The 27,202-nt window shown below is 46.6% G+C and overlaps 7 protein-coding genes and 3 non-coding genes across 10 annotated transcripts; 7 read left to right on the forward strand and 3 right to left on the reverse strand.

Moving 5' to 3' along the window:
* Positions 1-60: 60 nt before the first annotated feature.
* On the forward strand, positions 61-163 carry BDV38DRAFT_t11. Its single transcript has one exon. It is a non-coding gene; the product is annotated as a tRNA-Phe (tRNA).
* Positions 164-1,851: 1,688 nt separating this feature from the next.
* Positions 1,852-1,954, forward strand: BDV38DRAFT_t12. The gene has a single exon. It is a non-coding gene; the product is annotated as a tRNA-Phe (tRNA).
* A 994-nt stretch (positions 1,955-2,948) lies between these two features.
* On the forward strand, positions 2,949-5,479 carry BDV38DRAFT_277424 (Sybindin-domain-containing protein; the record flags this gene model as incomplete). The annotated part of the gene is made up of 5 exons (XM_032058483.1): positions 2,949-2,963; positions 3,019-3,684; positions 3,748-3,782; positions 4,857-4,979; positions 5,077-5,479. The coding sequence occupies 5 exons, from the start codon at positions 2,949-2,951 to the stop codon at positions 5,477-5,479; spliced, it is 1,242 nt and encodes a 413-aa protein (XP_031919465.1).
* Positions 4,424-4,526, reverse strand: BDV38DRAFT_t18. Its single transcript has one exon. It is a non-coding gene; the product is annotated as a tRNA-Phe (tRNA).
* A 289-nt stretch (positions 5,480-5,768) lies between the features above and the next one.
* On the reverse strand, positions 5,769-6,794 carry BDV38DRAFT_277425 (proteasome regulatory particle base subunit RPN10; the record flags this gene model as incomplete). Its single annotated transcript, XM_032058484.1, has 4 exons — positions 5,769-6,326; positions 6,401-6,620; positions 6,672-6,710; positions 6,769-6,794. The coding sequence occupies 4 exons, from the start codon at positions 6,792-6,794 to the stop codon at positions 5,769-5,771; spliced, it is 843 nt and encodes a 280-aa protein (XP_031919466.1).
* A 426-nt stretch (positions 6,795-7,220) lies between these two features.
* BDV38DRAFT_277426 (uncharacterized protein) lies at positions 7,221-8,491 on the forward strand (the record flags this gene model as incomplete). Its single annotated transcript, XM_032058485.1, has 3 exons — positions 7,221-7,368; positions 7,422-7,713; positions 7,768-8,491. 3 exons carry the CDS (start codon positions 7,221-7,223, stop codon positions 8,489-8,491), a joined length of 1,164 nt encoding a protein of 387 aa, XP_031919467.1.
* Positions 8,492-9,461: 970 nt separating this feature from the next.
* Positions 9,462-13,833, reverse strand: BDV38DRAFT_66874 (GTPase-activating protein LRG1). The gene is made up of 6 exons (XM_032063738.1): positions 13,202-13,833; positions 12,437-13,139; positions 11,724-12,374; positions 10,571-11,668; positions 10,222-10,508; positions 9,462-10,155 (listed from the first exon to the last, which is right to left on the reverse strand). Exons 1-6 carry the CDS (start codon positions 13,658-13,660, stop codon positions 9,706-9,708), a joined length of 3,648 nt encoding a protein of 1,215 aa, XP_031919468.1. The 5' UTR covers positions 13,661-13,833; the 3' UTR covers positions 9,462-9,705.
* Positions 13,834-16,645: 2,812 nt separating this feature from the next.
* On the forward strand, positions 16,646-18,201 carry BDV38DRAFT_277428 (ubiquitin-conjugating enzyme E2; the record flags this gene model as incomplete). Its single annotated transcript, XM_032058486.1, has 6 exons — positions 16,646-16,708; positions 16,784-16,805; positions 16,875-16,971; positions 17,024-17,035; positions 17,089-17,239; positions 17,320-18,201. 6 exons carry the CDS (start codon positions 16,646-16,648, stop codon positions 18,199-18,201), a joined length of 1,227 nt encoding a protein of 408 aa, XP_031919469.1.
* Positions 18,202-18,783: 582 nt separating this feature from the next.
* BDV38DRAFT_233628 (C-3 sterol dehydrogenase/C-4 decarboxylase) lies at positions 18,784-20,366 on the forward strand. Its single transcript, XM_032053147.1, has 2 exons — positions 18,784-19,519; positions 19,577-20,366. The coding sequence occupies exons 1-2, from the start codon at positions 18,944-18,946 to the stop codon at positions 20,237-20,239; spliced, it is 1,239 nt and encodes a 412-aa protein (XP_031919470.1). The 5' UTR covers positions 18,784-18,943; the 3' UTR covers positions 20,240-20,366.
* A 562-nt stretch (positions 20,367-20,928) lies between these two features.
* On the forward strand, positions 20,929-23,065 carry BDV38DRAFT_277430 (GMC family oxidoreductase; the record flags this gene model as incomplete). Its single annotated transcript, XM_032058487.1, has 5 exons — positions 20,929-21,350; positions 21,411-21,440; positions 21,496-22,381; positions 22,452-22,953; positions 23,010-23,065. The coding sequence occupies 5 exons, from the start codon at positions 20,929-20,931 to the stop codon at positions 23,063-23,065; spliced, it is 1,896 nt and encodes a 631-aa protein (XP_031919471.1).
* Between the last annotated feature and the right edge of the window lie 4,137 nt (positions 23,066-27,202).

The raw sequence follows: 27,202 nt of genomic DNA on the forward strand, positions 1-27,202 counted from the left end.
TTTTATTTGCTATTATGATAGGGTTTGTATAACACTTTTCTTAGCCAAAATTCATCAATTGCGGGGATAGCTCAGTTGGGAGAGCGTTAGACTGAAGTTTACTTCGATCAGAATAACCTAATAGGTTATCTAAAGGTCGCCGGTTCAATCCCGGCTCACCGCAATCTTTTTTGCAACCATTTTTTTAATACACTTACGCAGAGGAAGTTGTATAAGAAAAGTCTACATTGGCCTTGAATAAACGCATGAAGGGAAGATAAATTAGACAAAAGTTCTATACTACAAGTAGCTAATACATAGAGAGTCAACATTCCTAAAATCCAGTTACTCTCTTGTCAAGACATTCTTGGCTCCGGACCATCTAAAACTCTTGTATTTATTCCGGGATGCGTTTAGCACAAACATCAATAAAATAACCTATTTCAGATATACCCTTGGAGGTTCTTGCGTGAAACCGTGGAGCTCCTTTTTTCAGAACTCTCTCACACTGACAAAACCGAAATTTGTTTCTACCTCGAGGAGACTTTTAGGGGCAGGATTACTCGAGGATCCGTGCTGTTGTCAGGGATAAACCGAATGAAGACCTTAGTGGCAGCGTTCTTTGTGCTGAGATGGAAGAAGAGGGACTGATGGACAGCTCCCCGTATATTATTTTCCAGGGCATTTGCTACTACGCGGATATGCTTTAGAATAAAGAATAGCAGGATTACTGTGGCTATAGCGGCAGTATTTGCCGAAGAACATATATACTCACAGGCGAGTGATGTCGGCGGGGGGGAAAGCAGTGGAAAGACATAGCCAATTTTGGTAATTCAAGCCGAGCTATATTCGAGTTTTCTAATTCTAGAGGTTCTTGGTGCCGTATCCACAGTGGGAGAAAGCATGACAAGGACGAAGCCTTAGTGTGAGGGGGGAATTGAAGACTGGGATCGTCAATTGGCTGGTCCATCGGACTATGCTACGTACTCAGCACAACAATCTTGTTCGCAGGTAACAGTGAGGGACGAGACAATGGCTGCTGCCAGCTTTGAATGGGTCCCAGGAATGGTTGGATCACTTCTCTGTCCTAGCACATCTAGGGCCGGGAAGGCCACACTAACATCTATCATTGATAAACACATCCGGGCAGGATTTCTCAATGATAACGGCATCGCTATTAGAATAGATATGTTGCTCCTGCCGGCCACAGGGGGAATAAAGCCCCGAGAATAAATTATAGATCTACTCTCGAGCCTCCTAGGGAAGTTAGTATAGTAACGACCAGTTGTCTTCCGATATTAAGGATTTGTATATACAGTACATAAGCAGAGACGCCAGACCATCATTTGATGATGTTTGGAGATGTTTCACCCAACCATTAAATTGTTCCCAGTGTGGTTTTCAGAATCGACACTTTGGGTGAATACCTTGCCCCAGGCAGAGAAGGTCAAAGGAAACTGCTCATCTCTATTGGGTCACATGCATGTATTCAAGGAGGGGAAGCTGGGGGCTTTTGTATATGTAGAGGGTTGGCTTCGATGGATGCTATTATTCTGTAGAAGTAATTACCTGCAGGGCTGACTTGATGTAGCATACCGATAATAGGCTGAGACTTGTACTGATGAGACATATATATATTTGACTTTTACCAGGACGGTGAAATAGGTCCTTCCATGAGTGTAGCCAAATTCAATCAATGGCATCTAGCCTATAGATAGCCAAGCCAGTCAGTAGTTACTAGGGCGTCCCCACAAGCTACGTATGCTAAATCTGGTAGCCATAGATATGATAATTAATGGTCTATACCTGTCGATGGGCAGACATTACACTTTGCATTATATTGTCAAAATTCAATTGTTTCCTCCATCAATTGCGGGGATAGCTCAGTTGGGAGAGCGTTAGACTGAAGTTTACTTCGATCAGAATAACCTATTAGGTTATCTAAAGGTCGCCGGTTCAATCCCGGCTCACCGCAATAATTTTTTCTGCATCGATCTATACATCCACACCCGACTTTTCCCATAACTTTTGCTTTCGAAGATCTCTTCTAGCCGATAGTTAAAACATTACATCTTTTTCTACCTACGAATGAGGCTCTTGATATTATTGGCTAGTAGTTCTTCATATCATTTCGAATAGTGATACCCTACATCCACTTGATCTCCCAAGCTGTTTCGTAGTCTAACCATGCAACATCATACCACTCGACACACCTAGTCGCATCATTCACGCGTATCACTTAACCGACAGCTTACGGCTCACCGCAAATGACTAAAGACTATCTTAAGAAACATATGCCCAAAAACTTGTCCGAAGACAAATCCCCAATTTGAAGGCCCTACGAAATGGGATACGCTCTAGCAAAGGGTCCATTAATCCGATCTGGTTATTGAGGCCGACATTACGCTAGTACTATAGTAGAAATTAAGCCCTTAAAAACCGAAGGCTGAAGTAGATCTCGGAGATACTTGACATCAGATGCACCATTCGAGCGATCTCTATGTCCGACTACATGACATTGTCAGAAATGATAGTACCTTATTGCCTGGTTAGTTTATGAATTGTGTTCTGGGTACAATTATTGTCACTATCCTGCTGCGGAGGCTGAATTGGAAGACAATACAATGCTGGAATTCTGGTTTATAACTACCAATTGCGTTTCTCGGTCCATGTGTCCTGTGAGGCACAGGGTATGGACTTCATCTATAGGTTTTCGCCCGTAGCTTGCGGGACTCATCTGGATATTTCGTCATTACTGCTATAGCTCGCATACGTAAGACGTAGTATACTTTAGGTGATATCGTCCGAGGCTGAGTATGTTAATGTAAGTTTGTAAACTCCGAAGTATGAGTGTCTGGAGATATAAATACATGGCTTTCCCTGAGAGAACAAGGACAATTTGCCTAATATCCTCACGGGCATTAGAATATATTTACCAACTCCGATTCAGGCACCAAAAGCAATCCAAAATGTCCAAGGAAGAAGTGAGTTCATTGCTTCATACATTCCCATAATTTTTTTGACGCTCATAGATACTAGACCATTGAAGCCAAGGCCAGGGCTCTCCATGAGCACATCTTCTCAAAGCCAGAGGATAGATACGCCGGCAAGCCCTGGGATCTCGTGAATGCCATCAATGAGTTCGCGGACGAAAGCCGCATGATGACTTTCAAAAATGCCAAGATTGAAGCTTCGAGGCAGCAAATAGCAAAGATTCAACCAACCCCAAAGACCTTTATTGAATTCGGTGGATATGTTGGTGCCTCAGCCATCGCCTGGGGCGTCATCTTGCGTGAACTCAACAATGCAGATAACGCAGTTGACGTCAATGTATACACATTTGAGCTGAGCCCGGTCAACGCTGGTGTTGCACGGGAGCTCATTCGGCTAGCAGGCTTGGAGGGCACCGTGCATGTTCTCGAAGGACCAGCTGCAGACTCACTGAGAAGACTGTTCGAAGAGGGGAAGGTAGAGAAGGGAGGCGTGGATGTAGCCTTTTTCGACCACTGGGAGCAGTTCTATCTCCCGGATCTGCAGCTTTGCGAGGATCTAGGCTTGTTCAGGAAGGGCTCCAAAGTCATTGCTGATAACACAGATTTCCCCGGTGCTCCTGCCTACCTTGAGTATGTGAAATCTGGTGGAAGGCAAGGTGGGTCTTATCACTATGAGACTGAGTCATTTGAGACTACCTCGAATCGTGGTCCCGTGAGTTACCCTATCTATACCTGAATATTTGTGTGGCTGTTATTGATACTGATTGTTTTCCAGAGCATTGTCGAGGTTAGCAGTGTTGTTGGTGTTCAGTGATTGGTTTCGTTGTTTGTCTTTATTGGTCTCTAGCGATGGCCTGTGACAAGTAGGTTCTGCTAGGTAAATACACATTTGGAAAGTTCTATCTTGGATATAATACCCTCTTCGTAGGCGATATAAAGCTTACAGGCATGCCTTGGTGATGATGAGATATTGCAGCTAGGTCCAATGTTTCTATCAGCAGCTATGGTTATACAGATACCATACACATCTGATATGGAGGTAGTATCCGCAGTAGAGCAACGTGAAATCAGCAACTCCTTGGATTATACAATGTAGCATAGCTCTCACATAGTTACCTTCTCACGCTTGTGTAGGTCGACACTGTCCTCTTAGGCCTAGGCCCTGACGAGCGATAGTGCCACTGGGTATTTATGTGTAGAGACGAGATGGGCTTGGCAACATATCGAAGTCCCCACCTGGTAATCTAGGGATTAAAGCCTACCACGAGTATACGAAAGTGATAGGCACGCAGCCCGCACCATTAATCATACATGTGTAGCTCAGAACACTTGGTGAGAAGCTTAATTGACCAGCAAAAAATCCTCCAAGGAGCAGCAGTAGGTAGCATCAGCCCTTGTTCAATGCCTCATGTTAAAAGCATGAGGAATGTTTACAACAAAAAAAACATTATTGCGGTGAGCCGGGATTGAACCGGCGACCTTTAGATAACCTATTAGGTTATTCTGATCGAAGTAAACTTCAGTCTAACGCTCTCCCAACTGAGCTATCCCCGCAATTGTTGAAAGTTTGCCCCAAATAATGCTTTATAAATCAACTTTATATCCCAGTCAAAACAGAACAGAGGAAGCACCACCGCATCATCCTATCCGCCCATACATTTCGGAGTGATCAGATAAACCATAATGATGCCATGAACACCTCAAAAACCTAATTTCACCACCACCAATTCCGCGAGGCGCCCGGTTTGCTCAGGCGATGTCGCACAGACAATAGCAACCCATCGATGAAATAAGATATACTTGTCCACTTAATCCCCACTCACTATGTCCGTTAAGCTCCCTCGATCAACACAAAACGAACGGGAAATCTCACAACTGATCCAGGGCCGTCTTCTCACTCATCATCATCAATAAAGCCGGTGGTCTAGTCTATCAGCGTGAATTCCAGCCCGGCCTGCGCAAGCTTTCCACAAATGATTATCTCGTCCTAGCTGGTACATTTCACGGGTATGTGTGTTAGATCGAATTCATCCCGCCGAAGGAGATAATCCTCCGATCACTCAACCATGTTACAACGGGACCGCTGACTATATGTTGTGGGTAGTGTTCATGCCATTACTCGCACGATAACCCCCAAGCTCCCCCTTTCTACGGCCCCGACGACAGCAACTACCCCGACTTCCTCCAATATACCCTCAACCCCTGGCACACCCACTCCGCCTACTCCGGCGTCAGCGTTCACGTTTCCCAACCCGGGGATTCCAGCGACGGGTCTCGAAAGCCTTGAGACGGATAAGTTCCGATTGACATGTTTCCAGACGTTGACGGGGACGAAGTTCCTTCTATTCACGGATCCGATGATGGGGAATATCGATGTTGTTATGAAGAAGGTGTACGAGTTGTATGCGGATTATGTGATGAAGAACCCTTTCTATCAACTCGAGATGCCGGTCAGATGTGAGGCGTTCGATCGACATCTTGCGGGGTGGTTGAGGGGGAGGACCTGATCGTTCCCTTCATTTCTTCTCTTGATTGAGTTGGGAGCAATAGACTGCTGGAAGGTCGATTTGTGGTGACATTAATGACGCATTTGATGACAATTGTCCTTGTTGTAATTACATATTTTCTTTTTTTGCCTTTGTTGGTCATGAAACATACGATAGACTTCAATCACATCCTTCCAAAAGCGTATCAACTAGGATCGCTTTCTAGAATACAGGAAAATACGAAAGCACATTGATAAAACGCCGGGTATGCATCAAATTCGTCCTCAGAAAGTTATTTGACTTTCCTTCTCTACGCGGTGTCCATCTTGTCACCGTCCTCCTTCTTATCTTTGCTCCCGCTCGATTCACCTGATTGTCCTTCCTCAGGAATGTTATCCAGGTTGGCTTTGCGTTCTTGCTCCTCCCGCTCCCGCTTTTCCTTCTCTTGCCGGTTCTTCTCTTCTTCCAGGGATAAGCGTAGGGCGAACGCCAATTCGGGATCATTCTCAGCTGCATCTTCGAATCCAAATTCGCCGGTTTCACCACCTGCACCTGCGTCGCCTGCTCCAGCACCATCGCCGCCTAGAATGGGAGTCATTTGAAGCTCCTCGCTCAACAGATTCGGACCAGGAGGGATGATGGCCAGGTGTGAGCCGTCGCCGCCTTTGACGTTCTCGACGAACGCCTCCAGCTTCTTAGTTTGATCGGATTCGAGGTCTCCGAAGGCAATAACATCGATAGATACATTGTTCTTCTTCATCTTCTTAGCCAGCTTAACCAATGACTTCTCATCTTCTTCGATCGGAGAGCACGAGAACACGATGATGCGTTGGCGTTGGGACTTCTCGGAACGATGTTTCAAAGCGAGCTGTAGCAAAGCGTATGGTTAGTAGCCTTATCGCCAGAAATGCCGGAGTAAGAAACCATAGGGTCAAGACATACACCGGCCACTTGTATACTGGAGCTAAGGTGGGCAGTGCCGTGGATCTTAGTGCGGTGCAGACCGGCCAGGATAGCACCAAAGTCGGAGGTGAATGTCGACAGAACCTCAGGGCCCTTTCCACCCATGCTCATAAGTCCGACGGCTGACTGGGGATGTACGCGCATCTTGGCGGTGTGAATAACGCTGACGGCGTCGATCTGTGCTTGCCATCTTGTCGAGCTAGGAGCTGTTAGCACTAAAACAACGGGTTAACCGGAGAAAGGTCCTTACGTATAGTCTCCATTTCTACTGCTTTCGCTATTATCCACGCTATAGATGAGTTAGTTGGGGTGTATGGCGCTAGAGCGTTGAACGGGAGATGACGAACATGATCATGGTTGCTTCGAGCGACATCTTGGCGGCGGTCTATCGGAATTAGATAGATTTATAATAGAAGGAAATGGAAAAGAGAGAATAATATAGAATTAATAAAGCTCTCCTCGATCCCGAAGAGTTCTGCGGGGCGGTAGAAGATGGGGGGGGGGGGAAGATGATGATGGAGGTGATGGGGGAGGAGAGTTGGAGCTGTGCTCGAGAACGAATGTCACACTTGCCCGCCCCCATCGGGACTAACCACAAATTAAGTCAGCGGTTGTTTATCCCCCATTAAAACAAGCGCATACTTCAGTGCTTTCCTTCCACTCCCACCTCAACACACGCCCGCCACCTCTTCGCTCTCCGACAACTCCACCCAACTTAGATTACTGAATTTATTCACCACAGCTAGCGACTTCCTCTTCTAGACCCTCAAACTTTCAGAACTGAACCAACTCCGCCATAATGGCTTCCCTTACATCCAAACGGAAGTCTCGCGACGACGCGTACCCCGTCGATGAAGCTAGAACGCCGACTGGCAGTCCTCCTAAGAAGAGGGCCCGAGTAACCCGAAACCAGAAACAAGCACTTATGGATAACCTGCAGCTAGAGAGTATGTTCCCAATGCGTACTGTTCCCTGATTGTCGACATTAACCATAGCATAGTCACCGAGCGGGCTCGTAAACTTCGCGCACAATATGCGCTTCAAGCAAATGATCTCCGGGCTCGGATGGAAAGACGCATTAATCGGATCCCCATTGCCCTCAGGAAGGTAAATATGGGTGAGCTGTTGGAAAAGTACAATGCTGCCCTCCGGGCGCAGCAAGAGAATACCTCCCCGAGGAAGTTCATGAGCCCGATCAAAGGGTCACGAAATTTTGCAGCTATCTCGGTTAATCCTGCAATGCGGAAGGCTTCTGCTGCAAGCCCGAGCCCTCGCAGGACGAAGAAACAGAGGTACGCTGAAATCGCGATTATCCGGACGAAATCCTTACTAACCCGATACTATAGTCGCGATGGTGTCTACTCCGATAAAGAAAATGCCCCTGCGTCAGGAGAACAACTGGATGTACTCAAGAACCCGAAGAGACGCGCCAAGCCCGGCGCTGCTGCCGGCACTTCGCGGGTGGTCTCTCAAGAAGTCAGGGGGGCAGACTTCAGAATTCTTTCTCCCAAATCATCAAACTCTAGGACATATCCACAATCACCGCTTCGCGCATCCCCCGAGAAACCTCAGAATTCATCTTACCTCTCGCGGCCAATGTCATCACTAAAGCCTTCTAGTCCGCTCAAGGCCGCTCCAGCTAGCCTGGCCGGATCACTGGAAAGCGCGCGTCTTCGTACTACGAAAGGCACATCATCTGCAGCAACAGCAAGCAGACCTGCTTCGCAAGCATCCAAGAGACCAGCAAGTCGGGCCACTACGGCATCTAAGACGACGACACGGTCGCCCTTGCCACGGCCCGCTACCCGTCAGCTTGAACGCAGAGGTAGTGTCTCATCCTCCACGTCATCTGGCACAACCGTCACCAAGCCGACGCGGACAGGTGCAAACGCAAGGAAAGTGACAGCCGCCTCAACCGCTAGCTCTACAGCTAAGAAGGCCGTCGCAAATAGCCAAGCAAGCTCTGCAACTGCCAAACGTAACGCCGCGTCGGCTACCAGGAAGGCAGCCGTTCCCGCAGGAGGTGAAGCTCCGACAACGGGACGGAGGGTTCTGCGCAAACGGGCTTAAATGCTCTTTATCTCCTCTTCCAGGAAGGGACCTGCCATTTATAGTCTTGACCTGCACCGAAATCTGCTATGAGGGCTTAATTATGGAAGCATCGTGAACTTTGATGTTTTGGAGTTGGAGCGGGTCTATTGGCGTTTTCTATTTTGCCTTGTGTATTGGGGCTGGAGTCGGTTGGGTTCGTAGTAGGTTCTGTTGGTTTATTTGCACGGTTAAAATAGGTTGAACTCCTTGCATTGATGAGTTCATTTGATTAAGGGTTATATCATTGGAGTTTGGTATTATCATCCTTCGGCTAGTTGGACGCGATTTTAGTGAATTGAACTTTGTTAGCACCTGAAACAGCAATAATGTGCACTGGTATTAGAAATGGTCTTTCTAGACGAAACTCTACACAAGGACTGCTAAATCGGATTTACGAATATCCAGGATCAAGAATGAAGGTAGAAGTTAGAAAGATTCCCGTCATCTCACAGCTGTATGTATCTAAACATCTCATGAAATTATGGATGTAATTGGACGCAACACAGACAATTCGGGATATCAGCTCAAAGTAGGCTGAATAGGTAAAATGCAAATGAGCAGGTCAAAGGTAGAAAAGAAAACTCAACACAGGTATCTCTGCAGCCATTTTAAATTGGCTGGAAAACGAAACAAACCAAACAATATTCTCACAATACTGTTGATGAGAAAAGAAACGGAACACCAGAGTAGAACGGATCAGAATTGAAAGAAGAAAACAGTCGAAAGGTCGAGCACATATTCACGCTAGGTTTCAGCTGGAATGCAATGAGATCAGGGATAGGGACGCTCCGGTACCAGAAATGTGTATAGTAAGCAATGATAGACAGGACACCGGACAACCAATAGGTTCCCCAGGGATAGCAAGACGCATAGAGGCAAGAGTCAGGCCCACCACTATAATGATGATATTGCACTTTTAGGCATTGAATAGGCAAGAGAGGGTAAAGGCAAGGGCATCTAGCGGACGTAAAGCCAGCCAATGTGGGGGGCTGTTTGGCTTGTGTCCTGAGAATTGTTGCGATGCGAGACAAGAAGGATATAAGTGAAAGAAAAAGAACTCCATCCAACCCTGTCAAAAATTAAAGAACGCTGAACGGCCCAATGATACACCAACAGTATTCAGAGCACCAAGAAGTAGGGAAAACGAGGATTGATCGATATACGTCCTTGAAGCAAGTGACAGTAGCATAATATCAACCGGCAACTCCCATCGGCCCTGCTCCCGGCCGAGCTCTATAAGGCAGCTGTTGAGGTTGGGCATCTGGTTGTACCGGATTCTGCTGACTGCCATTGCTGATGCTGCGCTCACGGTTATCGCTTGTTGCTGCCGGCACCAACTCCGCATGTGGGATACCACTAGCTGAATGAGCATGACCAGGAGGGCCCTGCACATGGCGTACAGAGCCTTGCAACTGTGTCGCTGCATCTTGAGATGGATCCGTCTCGATACGTGCAGACGTCGGGGTGTTTGCTCCGCGATTTTGATTCGTAATAGTGAAGGTTTCGCCACCATTGGCGGGTCTCTGGGAAAAGCTGCCGCGCGCGATATCCCCGTAACGCTTCAAGATCTCTTTTGTGGTGACTTCGGAATTCTCTTTGAAAAAATTGGTGTCCGTGAGAACCGATTGCAAATCCTCAGGAATCTGGAATATTCAAAATTAATATATCTGTATCTGTAACACACCTGGGACGTGCTGTAAACAACTTACCTCGCACATGGTATCATTGTATGCGATAAGCGCATTAATAGCCTCAATTGCTAGGAAGCTCTCATCAACGGTGCCGTTTTTGGCATTCGGATACAGAATGTTAGGGGCCATCACCGTGGCAAGATTGTGGATGTCCATTTTGCTGCCCGATTCCTCATCGACGTGCGAAAAAGATGACGTCCAATTCAGGAAGGCAAACAGGACTTCCATGGTATCTCGGTGAGCTTTGGGAAGCAGGCAACAGGCAAGGTGAAGAACCCGCTTTTGCTTTTCTGGATCTGACAACTCTGTAATATATGTAAGAATATGATCCATTGTGCAGTGAGAATCGCAAGAGGAAAAAACTTACTTTGCGACACTACAAATAGGCGATGGAGCTTGAACGTTAAGAGTGGGTCAGGCATCTCGCGTAGGAATTTCTTCAAGAGGGCTGCGATTTGCACTGGGTTTTCCTTTGCCAAATCCACCTGTTCGTACTTATTGTCGATCAGGTCAGACAGCTCTTTGAGCCTTCTGATGTTGCCATTTTTTCGGAAAACACCTTCCACAGACATATCCATTTGCCTCATGGCGGACACAGCATCGTCAACCAGAGCAGGGACGCGAAGCGCACCTGGTCCGACACCATGACTAGACTCTGTACCCTCTTTTTCAACAAGAAAATCTAGGTTGACGCCGAAAACACCTTTCTTCTTCCCGCCTTTCTTGGCTTCCTTATTGAAGGCACGACCGAATATATTCCAGATCGTTGGCTTACGGGACTCAATAAATGAAAGGAGCTCCTCTAAAGTGAAATAGCCGTCCAACAAAGGCTCCATAGACAGTACTGCAACGTGGCGTACGATGAAATACTCCAACGCAGACAGTTCTGAGAAGTACTTCTTGGCCCTTCCACCTTGTCCCATGAGATGCCGCTCCAAACCAGCACCGGACACACCGCGTTGATGGCCATAGTTGTATCTCGGAAGAGGTTCGGTGGTTCCGACAAGCCCGGCCCCTGCATGCTTGTATGCGTTGGGGCGTTGCTCTTTAGCTTGCTCGGCAGCAACGATCCTTGGAATGTCATCCAAAGTGAGAGCGTCCTGGTTACCAAATGTCAGCTCAGTAACCGTCTCGCCGTTTGCGTCTTTTTCTTCTACAATTTGGAAACCGTGACCACGAGGATCTGTGCCTTCACCGCCTGATGAACCTGGCCTTACGCTTCGTCCTTCTGGCCCATCAATGATTCGTGACGCCCGTGCTTTTTTGTAAGTCGTTGACAGAGTGCGCTCGTTTCGGATCGACCTTAGACGTCGCATTTCACCAACAGTTTGTTCAAGGGAGGATTCTTCAGTACCCTCTTTGCTCGCGTGCGAGTATGACTTCGATCTAGTCGTTGACCTACGCAAATCACCTCCAGGAGTAGATTGGCCGTCACTCCCATCATGCGACTTTAGGTTGGCGTCGTCTGAAATGAATTAGTATTCTAAGCTGCGAAGAGCAATTCTCGATTAATAACTTACCTGATGCTGGAATAGTACCTCCAGCTCGCAGAACAGTGAGGAGTCGTGCAAGAGCAACCTGCAGCAAGAAGATAAACTGCTGGAGTTTGGTTACTCGTGTGAACCCTCCTTGTGTATCATGCGCGAAGCCATTTTCAGATGCGCAACTATTACAGAAAGCGCGCTTATCCTTAGGGTTCCACAAGGCATCCTGAGGAATAGCAGTTAAATCTTTCTGGCAGGTTGTACAAGTCAAGTGAGGTGGCTTTATATGCCACCTGTTATCTCCAAGCTTGATACATTCGTCATCGATGGGTTCTTTGCACGCAGCACAGCAGTCGGAGAGTTGATCAGCAAGGACTTCGACATTAGCCATTAAGTCTGCAGTAGTCACTTCTTCTTCAAGAGGCCGAAGTGCCTCAAGATCCCCAAGATGGTCTAAAAACTGATGCAGACCTTCAGGCGTTTCCTTTTCCCTCTCTAACTTGAGAGCACCCTGCAAGCCAATACGGATAAGGAGCTTCAAATAATGGGCAAGGCCTGTCACTAAAGATAAAAGCTCCTGAGTGACACCGAGTTTTCGAACGCCGGTCTCCTGAGTCTTTGATAACAATGCGAAGAAAGCGACGATCTTCTTGCACAGGAGTTTTGCTTCACGACCATAGGCAAGGTCTACTCAACGAATTTAGTTCCACGATCCCGTTAATTGACACTCACTGTAAAATAAGACTCACCTTTCATGCCTTGAGCCTTGATGTTTGCTGCAAGTTGGTCGATCGCGGAGAAAAGAACATCGACATGTGCAATGAACTTTTTTGCAACAAGAACTCCATCCACATAAGTGCCATTACTGACATGCAGAAGCATATCTGAGATGCAGGCGGCCGATGATTCCTCGAAACTTGAGAGAATGCTCCATATTTTGTACACCTTTTCTTCCATCACATCCTCTTCCTCCCGGACTCGGTTGCGTTGCTCGTCAGTAGCATCGGCTTCTACCTCAGGATATTCTAGTGGCTGGCCAGTTGGGGCTAAACGAACATTCCAAAACTTGTGAATCATATAGCACTCAGGGTGCCAGTGCTGATTTTGTCCATTACGGAAAATCTCCACGAACTGTTTGAGGATTGATGTGTGGCAACCGTGACACCGTTGTGCGAATTGAGTCGAGTAATGGAAGTGACAGTAAACCTTGCCTTCATGCTCATAATAAGAGTCCTGCGCACCAAAGACTGTCGGACAAACGGAGCAAGTAAAATGCTCAATGTGATATTTTCGATCCAAGGCCGTTATATATGAGCCTCGCAGGGCACCACCGCATTCATGACAGAGGAGGTCCAATCGCCGAAAATAGTCTGTTTCACATAGAGGGTACTGTCCACTCCCATCTTCCGCATCAACAGGAAAGAACTTGGAAGCCACGATTTGACCACAATCCTACGCCGTAATAGTTTAGTTATTGAAACAGAATGCATGCAAGAGTAGCGGTGGAAACTCACTTCACATTTGAAGCACTCCAGATGGTAGGTCGAAAGCAATGCCCGCACAAACTGACCTGTGAGGGGTTCACCACACTTTTTACAAATTCTTGACGAGCCACCTGGTGACTTCGTAACTGGTCGGCCGTTAGGGCGTGTTCGATCACGCGGAGTTGATCGGTCCCAATAACCGGCTGCATCGCGCGGAGTTGACGGGTCCCTTGGGCTGGAATTGTTTGAATCGTATCTTCGACCCATACGGCCATCGGGGTTTTGGGCTCCATCCACAGGACTGTTCCCGGATGCATTCCAACCCCCAGTTATTGCACGCGGCGAGTCGAATGGAATACTGTTATCCGCCGGTGATGTAGGGGTTTGCATCTGGTTACCTCCACCATAACCACTGGTATTCAACGTGGGGCGGACAGCCCCGTTGCCCGGCACGAGGCTATCCGGCAAAGGAACGTCGCCGGGAGGCATATCCGTATGAAACTACGCCGTTCTGCGTTTTTTTTTTGCAACCAAATTGCAAGTAACTTCGGATAGTGGGAATCTCAATGCTTAAATGGGTCGCGTTTGTGGTTGCCGCCGAGATCAGGGAGAATTGATTTGTCGAGACAGGGGAGCGGAGCGGGAATAAACAGAGTTATTCGGGAGGTTGCAGAAATGAGTAGTTAAGGACAAGTCATGAAGTGATTATCGCATCTTTGATGGGAGTAATGGCTTAGGTCAGAAAACAGTGTGATTTCCTTTGCGCGGGGCACCTTAAAAGGTATTTGGGGCCCTTCCATAACAACTCACCTCACGCCATGTAGATGAAACTTGCGGGGAACTTCTAGTAGGGACTCGAGGAATAGGAATGGGAGCGCGTGATCGATCTAATAAATATATCCCTGCACAATACCACCGGTCTTTGCAGCAGCTTATTTGAAATCGAGACGTTTAAAGGCGCAGGCGCCCGTGCCGAGGGCAGCGGGATTAAAAAGGTTGAAGCTCAAAGTGAGACCAACAAGCGGCGGAGTAGTAGACAGGCCGGAATCACAACCATTCCTGGTTTGCTGCAAACACCAGAGGATCGATAGTCCAAGCCCTGGAAAACTCAGAGCACGGAGGGGAGAGCGATATCGTGAACCACAGAGTCCAGTACAGCAAAACAAAAGAGTGATAAGGAGAGAGTTATAGGAGGTTAGGAGATCGCGTGTTTGGCAAAGTGGGTGTCTGTCCTGCTGGCAGTTGGTCGCTGTGCCTGCCCCCCTATGCTTCATGTTGCTGGTTACCCGCTAGGGTCTGTCACGTGAAATACACTCACCGCCTGGACTACCGCCTGTAGTTTGTGTATCAATTAGTACTGTACAAGGTATCTATGACAGAAATGGGACCACAGTGCCTGATTATTATGTAATAATACAAAAAGAGAATCTTGGCTGGGAATAGTACTAGTAATTGGATAGAATCACCTAAGTATGAACAGCTGTGACAAAAAGGGTAGAATAGTGAAGTAAAAATGAACTAACCCTATATTCATAGATACTGTAGGGTTTTGAATAGTGTAGTGGATGTACAGGAAATTCTATGGAGCTTAAAAAAACTATAAAAAGAAATAAAAGAATTATCCCTCCATGAAAATTAACAGAATAGAAGAACTCTTCATCAGAACATTGAAGAGTATGAAGGAAGCATGGTTACTGATACATCAACCTTTTTTGACCCCTTATTGTATTCGCTTTTGCGGGGCAGCATGCGGGTTACCTGTTTTGGTATTTCTGAAACTACTAGTCATGACCCCATACATTGACGGTCTAAGTATGTTGCCAAGTGGAGTTGCTGTCAACTTGGGACCCTTGATATTGTCTGCAGGTAGAGCCACCTTCTTGGTTGGTATGAGAATATTTATTCAGGACCATGTAGATTGTGTGTTCAATTGTGAATCATGTCAAATCATATAATTTGTTCCGCACCAGGATAATATTCTGTCTTGCTTTCACTTTGTTTATTTTGTTTTGTTTTAATTTTTGCTTTTTGGGGAGCATTCTTCAAAAGATGTCATACTGTATGCAGAGCTAGTCTTGTTTAGGAATGTTGGAATGAATGCCCGCCCTCAAAGCCTCAGGGGTCCAAGTAGTAACCGAGTCTTTAAATAGAAATTAGGTGTTGTACTCTACATTCTTAGAACGGATATAATAGAGCTAGAAAGCTACCTAATGCCTACACTAGAAGAGTACTAGAGGATTCAACGGAGTCAGCGGCGTCGCCTAGCAATTAAGGGGAAATATCCCGCGCTATCAGGGGATTTCGGTTGTTTGGCCCATCAACAATTGATCTACCCACGCAAAGAAGGCGGTGAGATGGATATCTGTGCGGAGCTTGGATTACAGTACGGAGTACAATACAGCCAGTCCTCCATGGTGTGAAACAGAAATACCTACCGGCAACTTCTGTATGGTTGGTTGTATGTATATCCAGAGTTTAGGAGTACCCACTCCAGACACTGTCCGCAAAAGAAAGAAAAGTACTCTGTGCCTTGCCTTGCCTTTCTTTTCCGTTTGTAACAAGGGCTATTCTCTTGCAACAAAGTTCGAGATACTTGGTATGTTTTATGTATAGATTAATATATTGACAGCTTTTACTGACAGGCTTTTGCAGTATGTACGTTTACTGAACATTACATTTATACGGTACATTGACCGACATTCTCTTGTAGATAGATAGCAATAAAGGAATAGTAATCTAGACACAATCTCAAAAAACTCCTTCAAGGGGGTTAGAGTCTTGGATGCTGGAGATGCTCACTATGTTAGCCTCTGCGCTATCATACACCATCACTGTGAATGTTGTATGTACAGCTTGTTTGTACCTGCCATCAATTGGTAACTTTTATATAAATCTTTGACGGACAATAGATGCCAGACACACAGCCAAGATACTATCTTAGAAAGCCTGGAAAAAAAAAGGAACTTCTATTTCCAAGTCACGGACCTGATAGCTGTTCACACAGTCTCCCGTCCACACTGACAAGGCAGTCACCTGTCGTTCCCCGCGCTGCCCTGGGCTGGACCATCAATGATCATTATAATATCATACATACGCCGGTCTTCCTCCGTCATTTGCTTACAAACTAAGCGCTCTGCCCATTTTCATATCTGTTAACCAACACCACTGATGAGAGCTCGACTGCTTACTATTTCTATGACAGGATGTCCGATCAAGCGATTCTCCGTATTACAAGGGTACAAACTGACTTTTTCATTATATCCACAAATATCCTGTAAAACCCTTTTGAACTGATGAGACACCTCTTCCGATGGGGTACTAGGAAATCAAGCAGATACAACAAGGCGCAGACTTGTGTAAGACTTCCTTCGTACAGTCCTGGGAAGAATATTATTGTTACATTAAGCTTACATTCATTTGTTCGGCTCGGATTCTAAGCGCTGGCTGTGGCTTACGATGATTCTGACATCCGAAATGTCCACGCTCTCATTCTTGGACCGCCAGAGACTCCTTACCAGTTCGGTTTCTTCGAGGTTCGTATTCGTTGCCCTCGATATCACAATAGAAAACGCTACCACCTTAGTCCCACTGACCTGTGAGGAACTGCCTTAGTTTGCGATCAAATTTGGAAAGGGTAAGGAATCCGTCCCGTGAGAGAAACATTACAGGACATGCTTAAAGTACTCACTATGGCGGGCTCCAGACTATCCCGCAAAGCCTCCTAGTGTCCGAGCTTTAACTACAAATAAAGGACGTTGCCGGTTCAACCCTAATATCTATGCTTCAGGCAAAGTTTGCTTGTGAGTTCAAAATCTGAAAGGCTAAGTATGCTCATATACTGACGGAATCCAGGTCAATTCTGGGGTAATTCGTTTCAAAAGCCCACAAAGTAGCTATAGCTGACTGGTTTGGTGTAGCACTTGGCACGGGGAACCTGGAGAGGAGTGGTCATCTGCACAAGGCCTGGAGTCTATCTTGATCTCCATTCAGAGTCTGCTGTCTAACAACCCATATGAGAATGAACCAGGGTACGATAAGACCCACACAGCAGAGGATAACGAATCAAAGGTATCTTACGTAGAGAAGGTGATGACTTACTCCTGGATTTGCCCAAGGATATGCTAACAGAACTTTCTTTGTATGCCAAGATTCGCCATGAGAACCTCCGAATTGCAGTCATTGAGCCTTTGGAGTCATCACTGGGAATCCTGCCATATGGAAGTACAAGCACGATTGCAGACCGAGCATCTGAGGGCGATGGCGATGACGAAGATGATCAAACGCTGAGCCAAAATGACAAACCTCTTGTTGATCGATTCGCAGACCTTCGCAAAAGACGATTCTTATGGTATTTCAATTCCTACATCCAAACGATTGAGGCCGCGGACTCGGATATCTCTCGAACGCGCAAATTCCAGAGAATGCCTTTCGAAAGCCAGGGCAATACTATGGATGGCCACTTCGATTACCCTGAATTAAGGCGGCGGGTAGTTCTACTCAGGGAAAAAATCATTTGTGAGACGCACAACTGGTTGTCTGAGGGACTTGGTGTCAAGAAACAAGAGCTGAGTATCGCATCAAATCTGCAGCGCCAGTATGAACAGATTGTTGAGGATCTCAAGCGTCAGAAAAACTTCGCCGTTGATCTTGAGCTTGTTGACACAAATCCTTTCCTTTGGGCATTTACCTACTTTGGTAGGCCAATGAGCCATTTGGACGGTGGTATCTTCAGGTTTAAGATCTACATCAGCCCAATTTTTCCAGAAGAACAGCCTCGTGTCTTTGTGGAGACGCCCGTATTCCATATTCGCGTATCCCGAGAAGGAGTCCTATGCTATTCCCCACGTAAAACAGATGAAATGCGTTATCATATCGAAGCGATTGTGGCGGCACTCGAAGAAGAATCCCCGCCATATGATCCACGGACTACAGTTAACCCTGAGGCAACTAAGCTTTTCTGGGGCAGTCCGGAAGATCGCAAGAGATATAACAGGGCATTGCGCCGATCTGTTGAGAAAAGCGCCGAGTGAGTTTCTAGCTAAGCTAAAACCATCACGTTCTCAAGACCTAATGTCATAAATATAGGGAAACATACGCATGAAGACTCCCCCTTTACTGCCGATGCTTACCTACTTTTCACCTGAGCATCAAATGCTTCATTAGCCCCGGTGATGGTCCCGGATAATCTCAGATGATTTAACATTTTAACAGATTATTGTCGGTCTGCGTCCGTCTTATTCTGTTTCTTGATTGTATATCCAGGGTCATGACCGTAAGATTTCGCATAATAATGGAGCGTATATCACTCGGTATTAAGCGCAATGGCATCTAAGATGGTTTACTTTCCTGGTTGGGGCTAGCTTCCAGGCCAAATTCAAGATAATGCTATGTTATGAATTGTTGCCACCGATGTAGACTTCAAGCAGGTGGTTTAAATAAGAAGTAAGGGACAATAGCTGTGTGAGTGTCGCTATTAGGTGAAATGAGCCAAGGTCAGGTGCGCGAGGATGAACAACCTGAAGTAATAGACTTCTTCTTGAGAAACACAAGGACAGTTCAGTGGTCGAAGGCGATGTGGCTTCTCGAGTGGGGGCCCGGACATTTTAGCTCAGCCCCAGACATTTTCTCCGTAGAGCGGAGCGGAATCCAGTTAAATTATCATCCCCCCCCGAACTTAAGATCAACACTCCGTCTTCGCCCTTTCAGTTTCTATCGCTTATCTCCACCCATCCACCGCTTCCAGTCGCTCAAGTTAACCACCAACTCGCCAGAATGTCTAACAAGCGTCCCACTATGCAATTGGGCACTGTTTTGGTGGTCGGTGGTTGTGGTTTCGTGGGCTGGCACATTGTCAATCAATTGCTCAATTTCCCTTCGGAAACCGATGCCAGTGTCGCTCTCCCGAAGCCAGAAGAAGATCCTCGGTTCAATTACCCTCAACTGGCCGGCCGGTATCCGGTATGCATGGCGAAGGTTGCGGTAGTCGACTTGCGAACCTCCAACAATCGGTTGCCTGGTGCTGAGTATTACGATGGCGATATCACGTCGGCAGAATCCATGTTGGAGGTCTTTCGCAAAGTTAAGCCAGATGTTGTTATCCACACTGCTACGCCAAACGTCCTGGAAGGGAACAAGCCGTTGTTGCGCAAGGTGAATGTGGACGGAACAAAGACATTGCTGGAGGTCGCGGGCGGCGCTCGCGGAGATTGGGGTGGAAAGTGCAAAGCTTTCGTGTACACAAGCTCGAGCTCAGTGGTGCACGACACACAAAGCGATTTGATCAATGTGGACGAGGAGTGGCCATACATTAGAGGGGATAGGCAGTTGGAGTACTACTCAGAGACAAAGGTAGGTGATGCCGACTCCGTTTCTGCCTAGTCAACATTTGCTCACGAGAGTTGGCAGGCGGACGCAGAAGAACTCGTTTTGAAGTACAACAGAACCTCACCCTCTGGTATGGTGACCTGTGCTGTTCGCCCAGCCGGTATTTATGGAGAGAAGGACACCACGTTTACCTACAAGATTCTGGAGCACTCATCCAAGGCCTCGCCAGCCGTTCTTCGAATGCAGTTGGGCGAGAACAATAATTTGTTCGACTTCACTTACGTCGGAAATATTGCGTATGCCCACTTACTCGCCGCCTTCCACTTGCTTGCTACCAAGACCCGTATTGAGTCCAAACAAAGCGAACCGTTAGACCATGAGCGGGTTGATGGAGAGGCTTTCAACATTACTAATGATTCCCCGGTCTATTTCTGGGATATGACGCGTGCTGCCTGGGCACTGACGGGCAAGGTAGTCGAGCCCCATCAAGTCTGGGAACTCCCTGAGGCACTCCTCGGCCCTATCGGCGGCATCGCGGAGACAGTGATGGGTATATGCGGCAAGACGCCACGGCTGACCAGGCGGACAGTCCGGTATTCATGCATGACTCGCTACTATTCATGTGACAAGGCCAAGTCGCGACTAGGCTACACTCCCATCGTTTCAGTAGAGGAGGGTCTGGCCCGTGCAGTTGGATATGTGGTAGAACGGGAGCGACAGGAGGGTCAGAAGAAGGGACAGTAATTGAGGAATAGTGCAATTGAAAATGTGTGGAGGATGCGCACGGTGACTTGATGTAATATAGGTAATTCTGGAACTATCATCTGATTTCTTTCTATCAAGCATATACCTTAATGAACATGGATATAGGTGGTCCTTTCCATGAATATATTCTACATTTGAATATTGAGCTTTGCACAAATTAGTCGCACCAATGATAGCGAACGGAGGGTACACCAGGGTTCGTGGACATACTAAGATTACTACTTGGTATCCTATTGGCTTTGGTAGTTTCAATCATGCTTGTCTCTACTAGGCTCTACAGGACGAACTATGCTAATGATTATAGGGACAGAAAGAACTGCATAGCTATATGTATATATTTACCACATGGGTAGGTGGTATATGACGCTTGAGTGCTATGAAAATGACAATGTGTTTGTCTGCTCTATTCCTAGAGGACACCTAACACCTGTCTATCAAAGGCTGATACGCTACTCTCTTTTCTTCCAAGGATCTCTGAGTTTCACCGCATGTCATCAATTGACTCGACTACATCGCACCTGACCATGATCTTTTAAATCAGTCTTTTCTCGTCGTCCGTTCCCTTCCCTTCCTCATTTCCTCTACTTTTGCAAGTTATATACAAGAAACACAGATTCACTAGACAACAACGGAGTATTGACTGACCTATACGCACTGAGAGCAATACCATGGAATATTCTGCAGCATCCAACCCAAATCCTCCCTACATATTTCGTCGAATACTTCTTTTGCTGTTCTGGCTAATTGGACTGCCAGCGACGATTGCAGACAAACAGTTATGCGGCAGCAAGGAAGGTATTCCTGGAGTTGACGCCTCCTTTGACTATGTTGTGGTGGGTGGTGGTAACGCTGGTATGACCCTGGCGGCACGCCTGGCTGAACAAAGCTTCAGTGTTGCTTTGGTTGAAGCTGGAGGATTCTACGAAATCAAATATCCCCCAGCGCAAGTTCCTGGGGCTGTCGCCATTGGCACTGGAACCGATCCAATGGCCATTCGAACACCTATTGACTGGGGGTTTCTGGTAAGCACCGGGCCAGGAGCAAATTCACGGACTATTCACTACGAAAAAGCCAGATGCCTTGGGGGAGCGTATGTTCCACTAACGAACCTCTGGTTGTAAATTGGCTGACTTAGTTTATCACTATCTAGAACGGCAAGCAATTTTATGCTATACCAGAGGTCTGTGGATTTTCATCGCGTCCGAGAGGAAGAGCTCAAGATTAACTGGTCCTAGACCGACTATAGGATCGATGAAACTATGGGCTGATCTCGTCGAAGATGAAAGTTACACTTTCGACAACGTCTTCCCTTTGTTCCAGAAGACGATTAACTTCACCGCACCCGATGAGGAGCTCCGTCCTGCAAACGCCACCGTGAGCTATCGAGAGGATGCTTTCGCGAAACATGGCCTACCTATTGACGTGACTTATCCGCATGCTGCCTCTCCCTTTTCCAGCTGGCTCCAACTTGGGTTGGAATCGGTGGGGATTGGAGTGACCTCCGAGTTCAACAGCGGGTCTTTGTTAGGCTCCTTTTATTGTCCATTCACTTTACGACCCGCCGATCAGATCCGAAGCAGCTCGGAATCGGCATTCTTCAGGTCACCCCCGTCTTCGAGTTATTTACGAACATTGACGTTATACAAGAACACAATGGGCAAAAAGATACTGTTTGATCAAAAGCGAGCAACAGGGGTTGAGGTTGCCACTGCGGGCTCCAAGTATATTCTCAGCGCGATCCACGAGGTCATCATCTCATCAGGTGCCTTCCAGAGTCCTCAGCTACTCATGGTTTCTGGAATCGGCCCCCCCGATGTCCTCCGAGAGCATAAAATCGAAGTTATTGTAGATCTACCAGGAGTCGGTCAAAATCTGTGGGACCACGTTTTCTCCGGACCGACGTACCCAGTGGCTGTGGAGACATTCAACAAGCTGGCTGTGGACCTACAATATCTTATAAGTCAGATAAGGGAGTTTAAATTATCTCATACTGGAGTGCTGACCAATCATGGATTCGACTACATCGCTTTCGAAAAGCTTCCAGCTAGCTCGCGGGCCGGATTCACTGAACGTACGGATAACGACCTATCTTGGTTTCCAGAAGACTGGCCAGAGGTTGAGGTAAGTTTCCGATTTACCTCTGCACTTTCCAAGATCAGAGGATGCTAATAATCTGGATCTGATATAACAGTATATCGCCGCACCACTTTTCGTTGGCAATTTCTCCGATCCCATTACTATGCAACCGCAAGATAGGAGGCAATATGCGAGCATATTGCCTACACTCGTGGCCCCGACGTCACGCGGAAACGTTTCTATAATATCAGCTAATACGGACGACCTTCCAGTGATTTACACTAACTGGCTTACTACAGAAACAGACCAACAAGTTCTAATTGCAGCATTTAAGCGAGTCCGTGACATATTCCGTAGTGAAGCAATGGCACCCGTCATTGCCGGAGAGGAATACTTCCCAGGAAAAGAGTATCAAACGGATAGTGAGATCCTTGAGGTCATCCGGGATACAGCCATGGCTGCGTGGCACGCGTCCGGCACATGCAAGATGGGGACTCATTCTGATCGCATGGCGGTTCTTGATAGTCGAGCGAGGGTGCTTGGAGTTGAGAGATTGAGGGTGGTCGATGCCAGTGCATTTCCATTTCTTCCTCCTGGCCATCCTCAATCGGTTGTTTGTATGTTCTGTGCCGCCCTTGTCTGCTTGTGGAAACCGCTAATTGTAGAAATGCAGACATGCTTGCGGAAAAGATAGCCTCGGATATTATAGTCTTTCGAGAAGGAGATTAGGATGATAAGGGCTAGATTTGCGATACGGGACAGCAGGTGCGCGTAACTCTTGGGACTGAGTGAAGGAGGCTTGACGCCGTAAATGGATGTGGCTCAATTGAATGAGCTTACCAGTTGCTCTCCGATGCTCTCTTTCATCAGTGGTAGTGCTAATGTGGCACACAAATCTTATCATCTTACGATATCAACCGCTGATTAACCTCAGCGTAACAATTCCAGCCCATGATATGCCGTATCCGCACAAGTACCACCCCAATCGGCTTCCAATCCTAGCATATACAACATCCTTCACCAATCAGAACCCCTACCCATACCCTGGGACTTCCTGCAAAGCGAGCATGGCGCCATAAGAGTAGAGCAAGTGCAACCCATGGTGACTTACGTATGATGTAGGGGGCTGGTCGGGATGAACGCATCGCGACACAACACAATCGAGAATCATACGAACTACCCGAAGGACGCCATTGCATTGACCCCGAGTTGTCAACACTTTGGCATCAGGTACCTTGAAACCGAGATCCTTTCGAGAACCCGTCAGGATGTGAGAAGGCCCCCGACTGGAGCTAAAAGAAAGGACAGAAAAAGTATAATTAGTGGTCGGGGGCTGATTTCCAATCCGTCGGAAGATTCTACGTTGGAGCTCAGCGCTGTCTGACTTCATTCCCCCTAGCTAGAATGGATATCATGGGCCGGAATTTGGTTCATTCCATGGTTGGCCTCATATGGGAACCTCCTAAACCCTCGAGTGGAGAATTGAGGTACGTTACCGTACCTTTTCTTTTCTTGATGATATTTACAGTACTTTAATCCCGATGTTGTCTGCAGAGGACAAATGATAGTGGAGCTGCGTGATTAAATAGAACAAAAAAAAAAAAAAAAAAAAAAAAAAAAAAAAAAAAGAAATAATCGGTACTACGATTGTATACTATTTTATCATAGTCTGCAGTCTGGAGCATGCAACCTGCATCATGGATGGGAGTGGATAGAAAAGAAAGTGATGTATGTACAAAGTAGGTATCTACCCGTCAGATGACCCTAGATTGCCACGTATCAGCGGAAGTGATCCCAAATATGAGTTCATCTCCGAAAGCAGTTACCCTCATCGATCTTTTTAACTTAAAATCATTTTAACGAGCTGTGCTATAGGTGGAGGGGTGAAGGGAAACGAGTGGATACGAATATAATTCTACCACGCCATCCGTCCTCCCCGTCCAAAATCAACTCCACTGCGAGTGGAAGTTCGAGTTATCAAGGGAAGTGGATTCTGAAGATCAGACACAATCGCAGAATATTGGTTGGATGCCGATCAATTGGGTTTTTCCCAGTTGGAAATGGATGGGAGGGCTCTTTTTTTGCAGAACCCAATTGGCGGGTGGATGAAATACTGATGCGAGAAGACAGGGAGGGGAAACTGGAACATTTTATTTTTCTTGTTCTAATTTTGTTTTTCTCCCTTACTGCTTTACTCATCTCGTTCTTTGTTCTTTCCCCGGATTTTCTTTTGGGTCTTGATGATGAAATTGGGAATCTTGATTCGACTGATGAAGACGTCAGGTCGCACAGGGGTGGATTTTTGGTTTGACCCACGATGATGAAACAGCTTTCGGTGCTGTTTCTCATCTATCGTCATTTCCATACTGAAGTTTACTCTATAAGACTGGATTCTACTCTAGTATTGCATGGTGGAAAACCGATCATTGCCTGAAGGAGGAGGGAGGAGTTGATGTTTCCGGGTATGGGTTATTAAGCACACCTCTCATGCACTCTGTAAGTAAAATGTTCTTGATCTATGCATGAGGGATGTGTTGATGTTCGGGGTGGAAAAAAAAAAAAAAAAAAAAAAAACTAACACAACTAAAAATAATACTCGATAGAGTAGTGGGACTTTTCTTTTCTTTTCTTTTTTTACTCTTTACCCCGCATAAGATTCCTCGTCTTAGCTTTTTGATATGGTCCTGGTGACTGAATGTTTGGGAAAGTTTATTGGCATGCCAAAGGTACAGTACAATCAAGCGTAAAATTTCCAAGAATCCCTCAACTATCGACCATTACCTAAGGGCATGAGAAAGAGAAAGCTTTGGTCTCCTGATGAGTTACTACTTTGGTGTTGGGCTCTTCATTCTTACTGGTCAATCACTCTCCTCTCACCTATGACTACAGAGTAAAAATAATATTATTATGACAACAATAACAATAACAACAACAATCATAGTACTCCCTAGCATGTATACATAAACATTTGCCAGGTTTCTAGGGCTACCAGTTGTATACACACACAGCAAAGAGCAAATACTATCCCGGACATCATAACCATATGGACCGTCCGGATATTTTCCCACCCACATAGAAAACCTATCCAATGTAACAAGTACATACTACCTAGTTATACTGTAGTCGTTACCTAAGAATGGGTCTCCAACAACCTGCAGACCAATTCGCTTACCGACGGGCATATGCACAGGGTCAACCTCCTAGGTTCAAGTTCACCTGCACACCTCCTGCCATGTTTGTCTCTCCGTACTGGAGTCAAGACATTGACTCAGTCCAGTTTTTGTCAGCAATCCACAACCTTCTTTGTGGGAATTACCTGAACGCTTTGGATCGAACTCCTTCCAAATGAGTCCCAAGAGCCGGCGGCGACAGAAGGTCAAGTGATCAACGATCTTCTGGAACCCGGAGCCGTTCCATGGGACAACGAGACAGCTTCCCGCTGTTTGCATGGGTGGTGACGTCCCAGTGGCTGTCAGTCTGAACAAACAATGCAATTTAGTACGACTACTACCACGCCCATCCATCGCTGGAATGCACCTTCAGCTCCCCCCATCCATTCTTTTCCTCCAAACTTTACGGAAGTTTCTAGGCCTTACAGAATTTGACTGTCTCCAAACGATTTTCCATTTTTTTTTTCTCTCTCTCTTCTTCTTGAGTGCTCAGTGATGATGGTTGTACATACAAGGGGGAGCCTGATCCGAGTCGTTTCGAATCCATCGTATCTGGCCGACCGTTACAAATGGATGGTGGCGTATGGTGGCTGTTGGATGGGGTGTCGTGTGGTTTGGAATGAAAATGCATAGTCCTTCCCCTCTCTTCTTCTTTTTATCTCTCTTTTCCTTCCCACCCTCGAAATTATATATTATAACTGTAGGAGTTATGGACTAAGTTTAGGGGAGGGGGGGGGGAAAGTGGTTACTGGGTGACCAGATGTTGATGACGGGGGTAAGGGAGAATGATTACAACTACTCGGCTAAAACCCATCATAATAAATAATCGGAATCATTGGCGGTTTCCGAGAAACGAGCCGTTGTCGAAGAGGAGATGCAGACGGGGAACGAATCATCGGTTAGGGCTGGCCACATGCAGTTCCAGATATGTATGTAGGATGTATGTTCTGGATGTAAAGTAAGTATGTATGTACTCAGCCAATGTCCAGGACGCCCGGAGGTAACCTGCTGAGATGGGCGATGGGGGTTGGCGGTTAAAGGCCGAGCCAGGTCTGTGCCAGCCTTCGGAGCACAACTTTATGATGTTGAACTCAGGTACTGGTTACCTTGACCAAGTTCGGGGGGCTATATAACGTTTTAGATATACTTAAATATATATATATATTTATTTTGCTGCAGGAAGGTTGTGTTGGGGGAGTTTTGGAGAAAAGGTCTAGATGGGAATTGTAGGTTGATCGTGGCGTGGTCAGCCCCCAGCGTTGTACTGGCTCTTTCCGAGGACTATAAATGTGTCTATCACCAGTGGATCATTGATAATAAAAATAAGAATAAGAATCATGCTATGCTCGAAATGGGATCCTCTTGTTGTCACTAAATGCCAGACTAAACCGACGATACCGAAACGTTACAGCGAGGCGGGTGGGTCAGACATCACTTACTAGGTCAGAAGAGAAAGTGAGGGAATGTGAGCGTTTCAGGCCATGAGAGGGAATGAACGACTGGGAAGCATTAATTAATTAATGAACGATAATTGACAGCCGAGTTACATTTCTACTGAGTTGACCCCCAAGGAGGAAACGGGACGTTGGCCCTTGACATTCACCTCAATTGTTTTCTTCTCTGTGAGTGTCACTTGGCTGCTTTTCTTTTCTTTTCTTTTTTTCTGGCCGTTACCTTACTTTACGGCATATCCTTA

The sequence above is a fragment of the Aspergillus pseudotamarii genome (assembly GCF_009193445.1).
Source record: "Aspergillus pseudotamarii strain CBS 117625 unplaced genomic scaffold BDV38scaffold_2, whole genome shotgun sequence".
In the NCBI taxonomy this organism is placed as follows: Eukaryota; Fungi; Ascomycota; class Eurotiomycetes; order Eurotiales; family Aspergillaceae; genus Aspergillus; species Aspergillus pseudotamarii.

Coding starts and splice junctions, on each gene's coding strand:
- BDV38DRAFT_66874 (XM_032063738.1), bottom strand. CDS start 13,660: ATGCCTCCCGGCGACGTTCCTTTGCCGGATAGCCTCGTGCCGGGCAAC. Junction 13,140..13,201: donor TGGAGTGCTTCAAATGTGAA/GTGAGTTTCCAC, acceptor ATTACGGCGTAG/GATTGTGGTCAAATCGTGGC. Junction 10,156..10,221: donor ACAATGATACCATGTGCGAG/GTAAGTTGTTTA, acceptor TGAATATTCCAG/ATTCCTGAGGATTTGCAATC.
- BDV38DRAFT_233628 (XM_032053147.1), top strand. CDS start 18,944: ATGTCTAACAAGCGTCCCACTATGCAATTGGGCACTGTTTTGGTGGTC. Junction 19,520..19,576: donor AGTACTACTCAGAGACAAAG/GTAGGTGATGCC, acceptor GAGAGTTGGCAG/GCGGACGCAGAAGAACTCGT.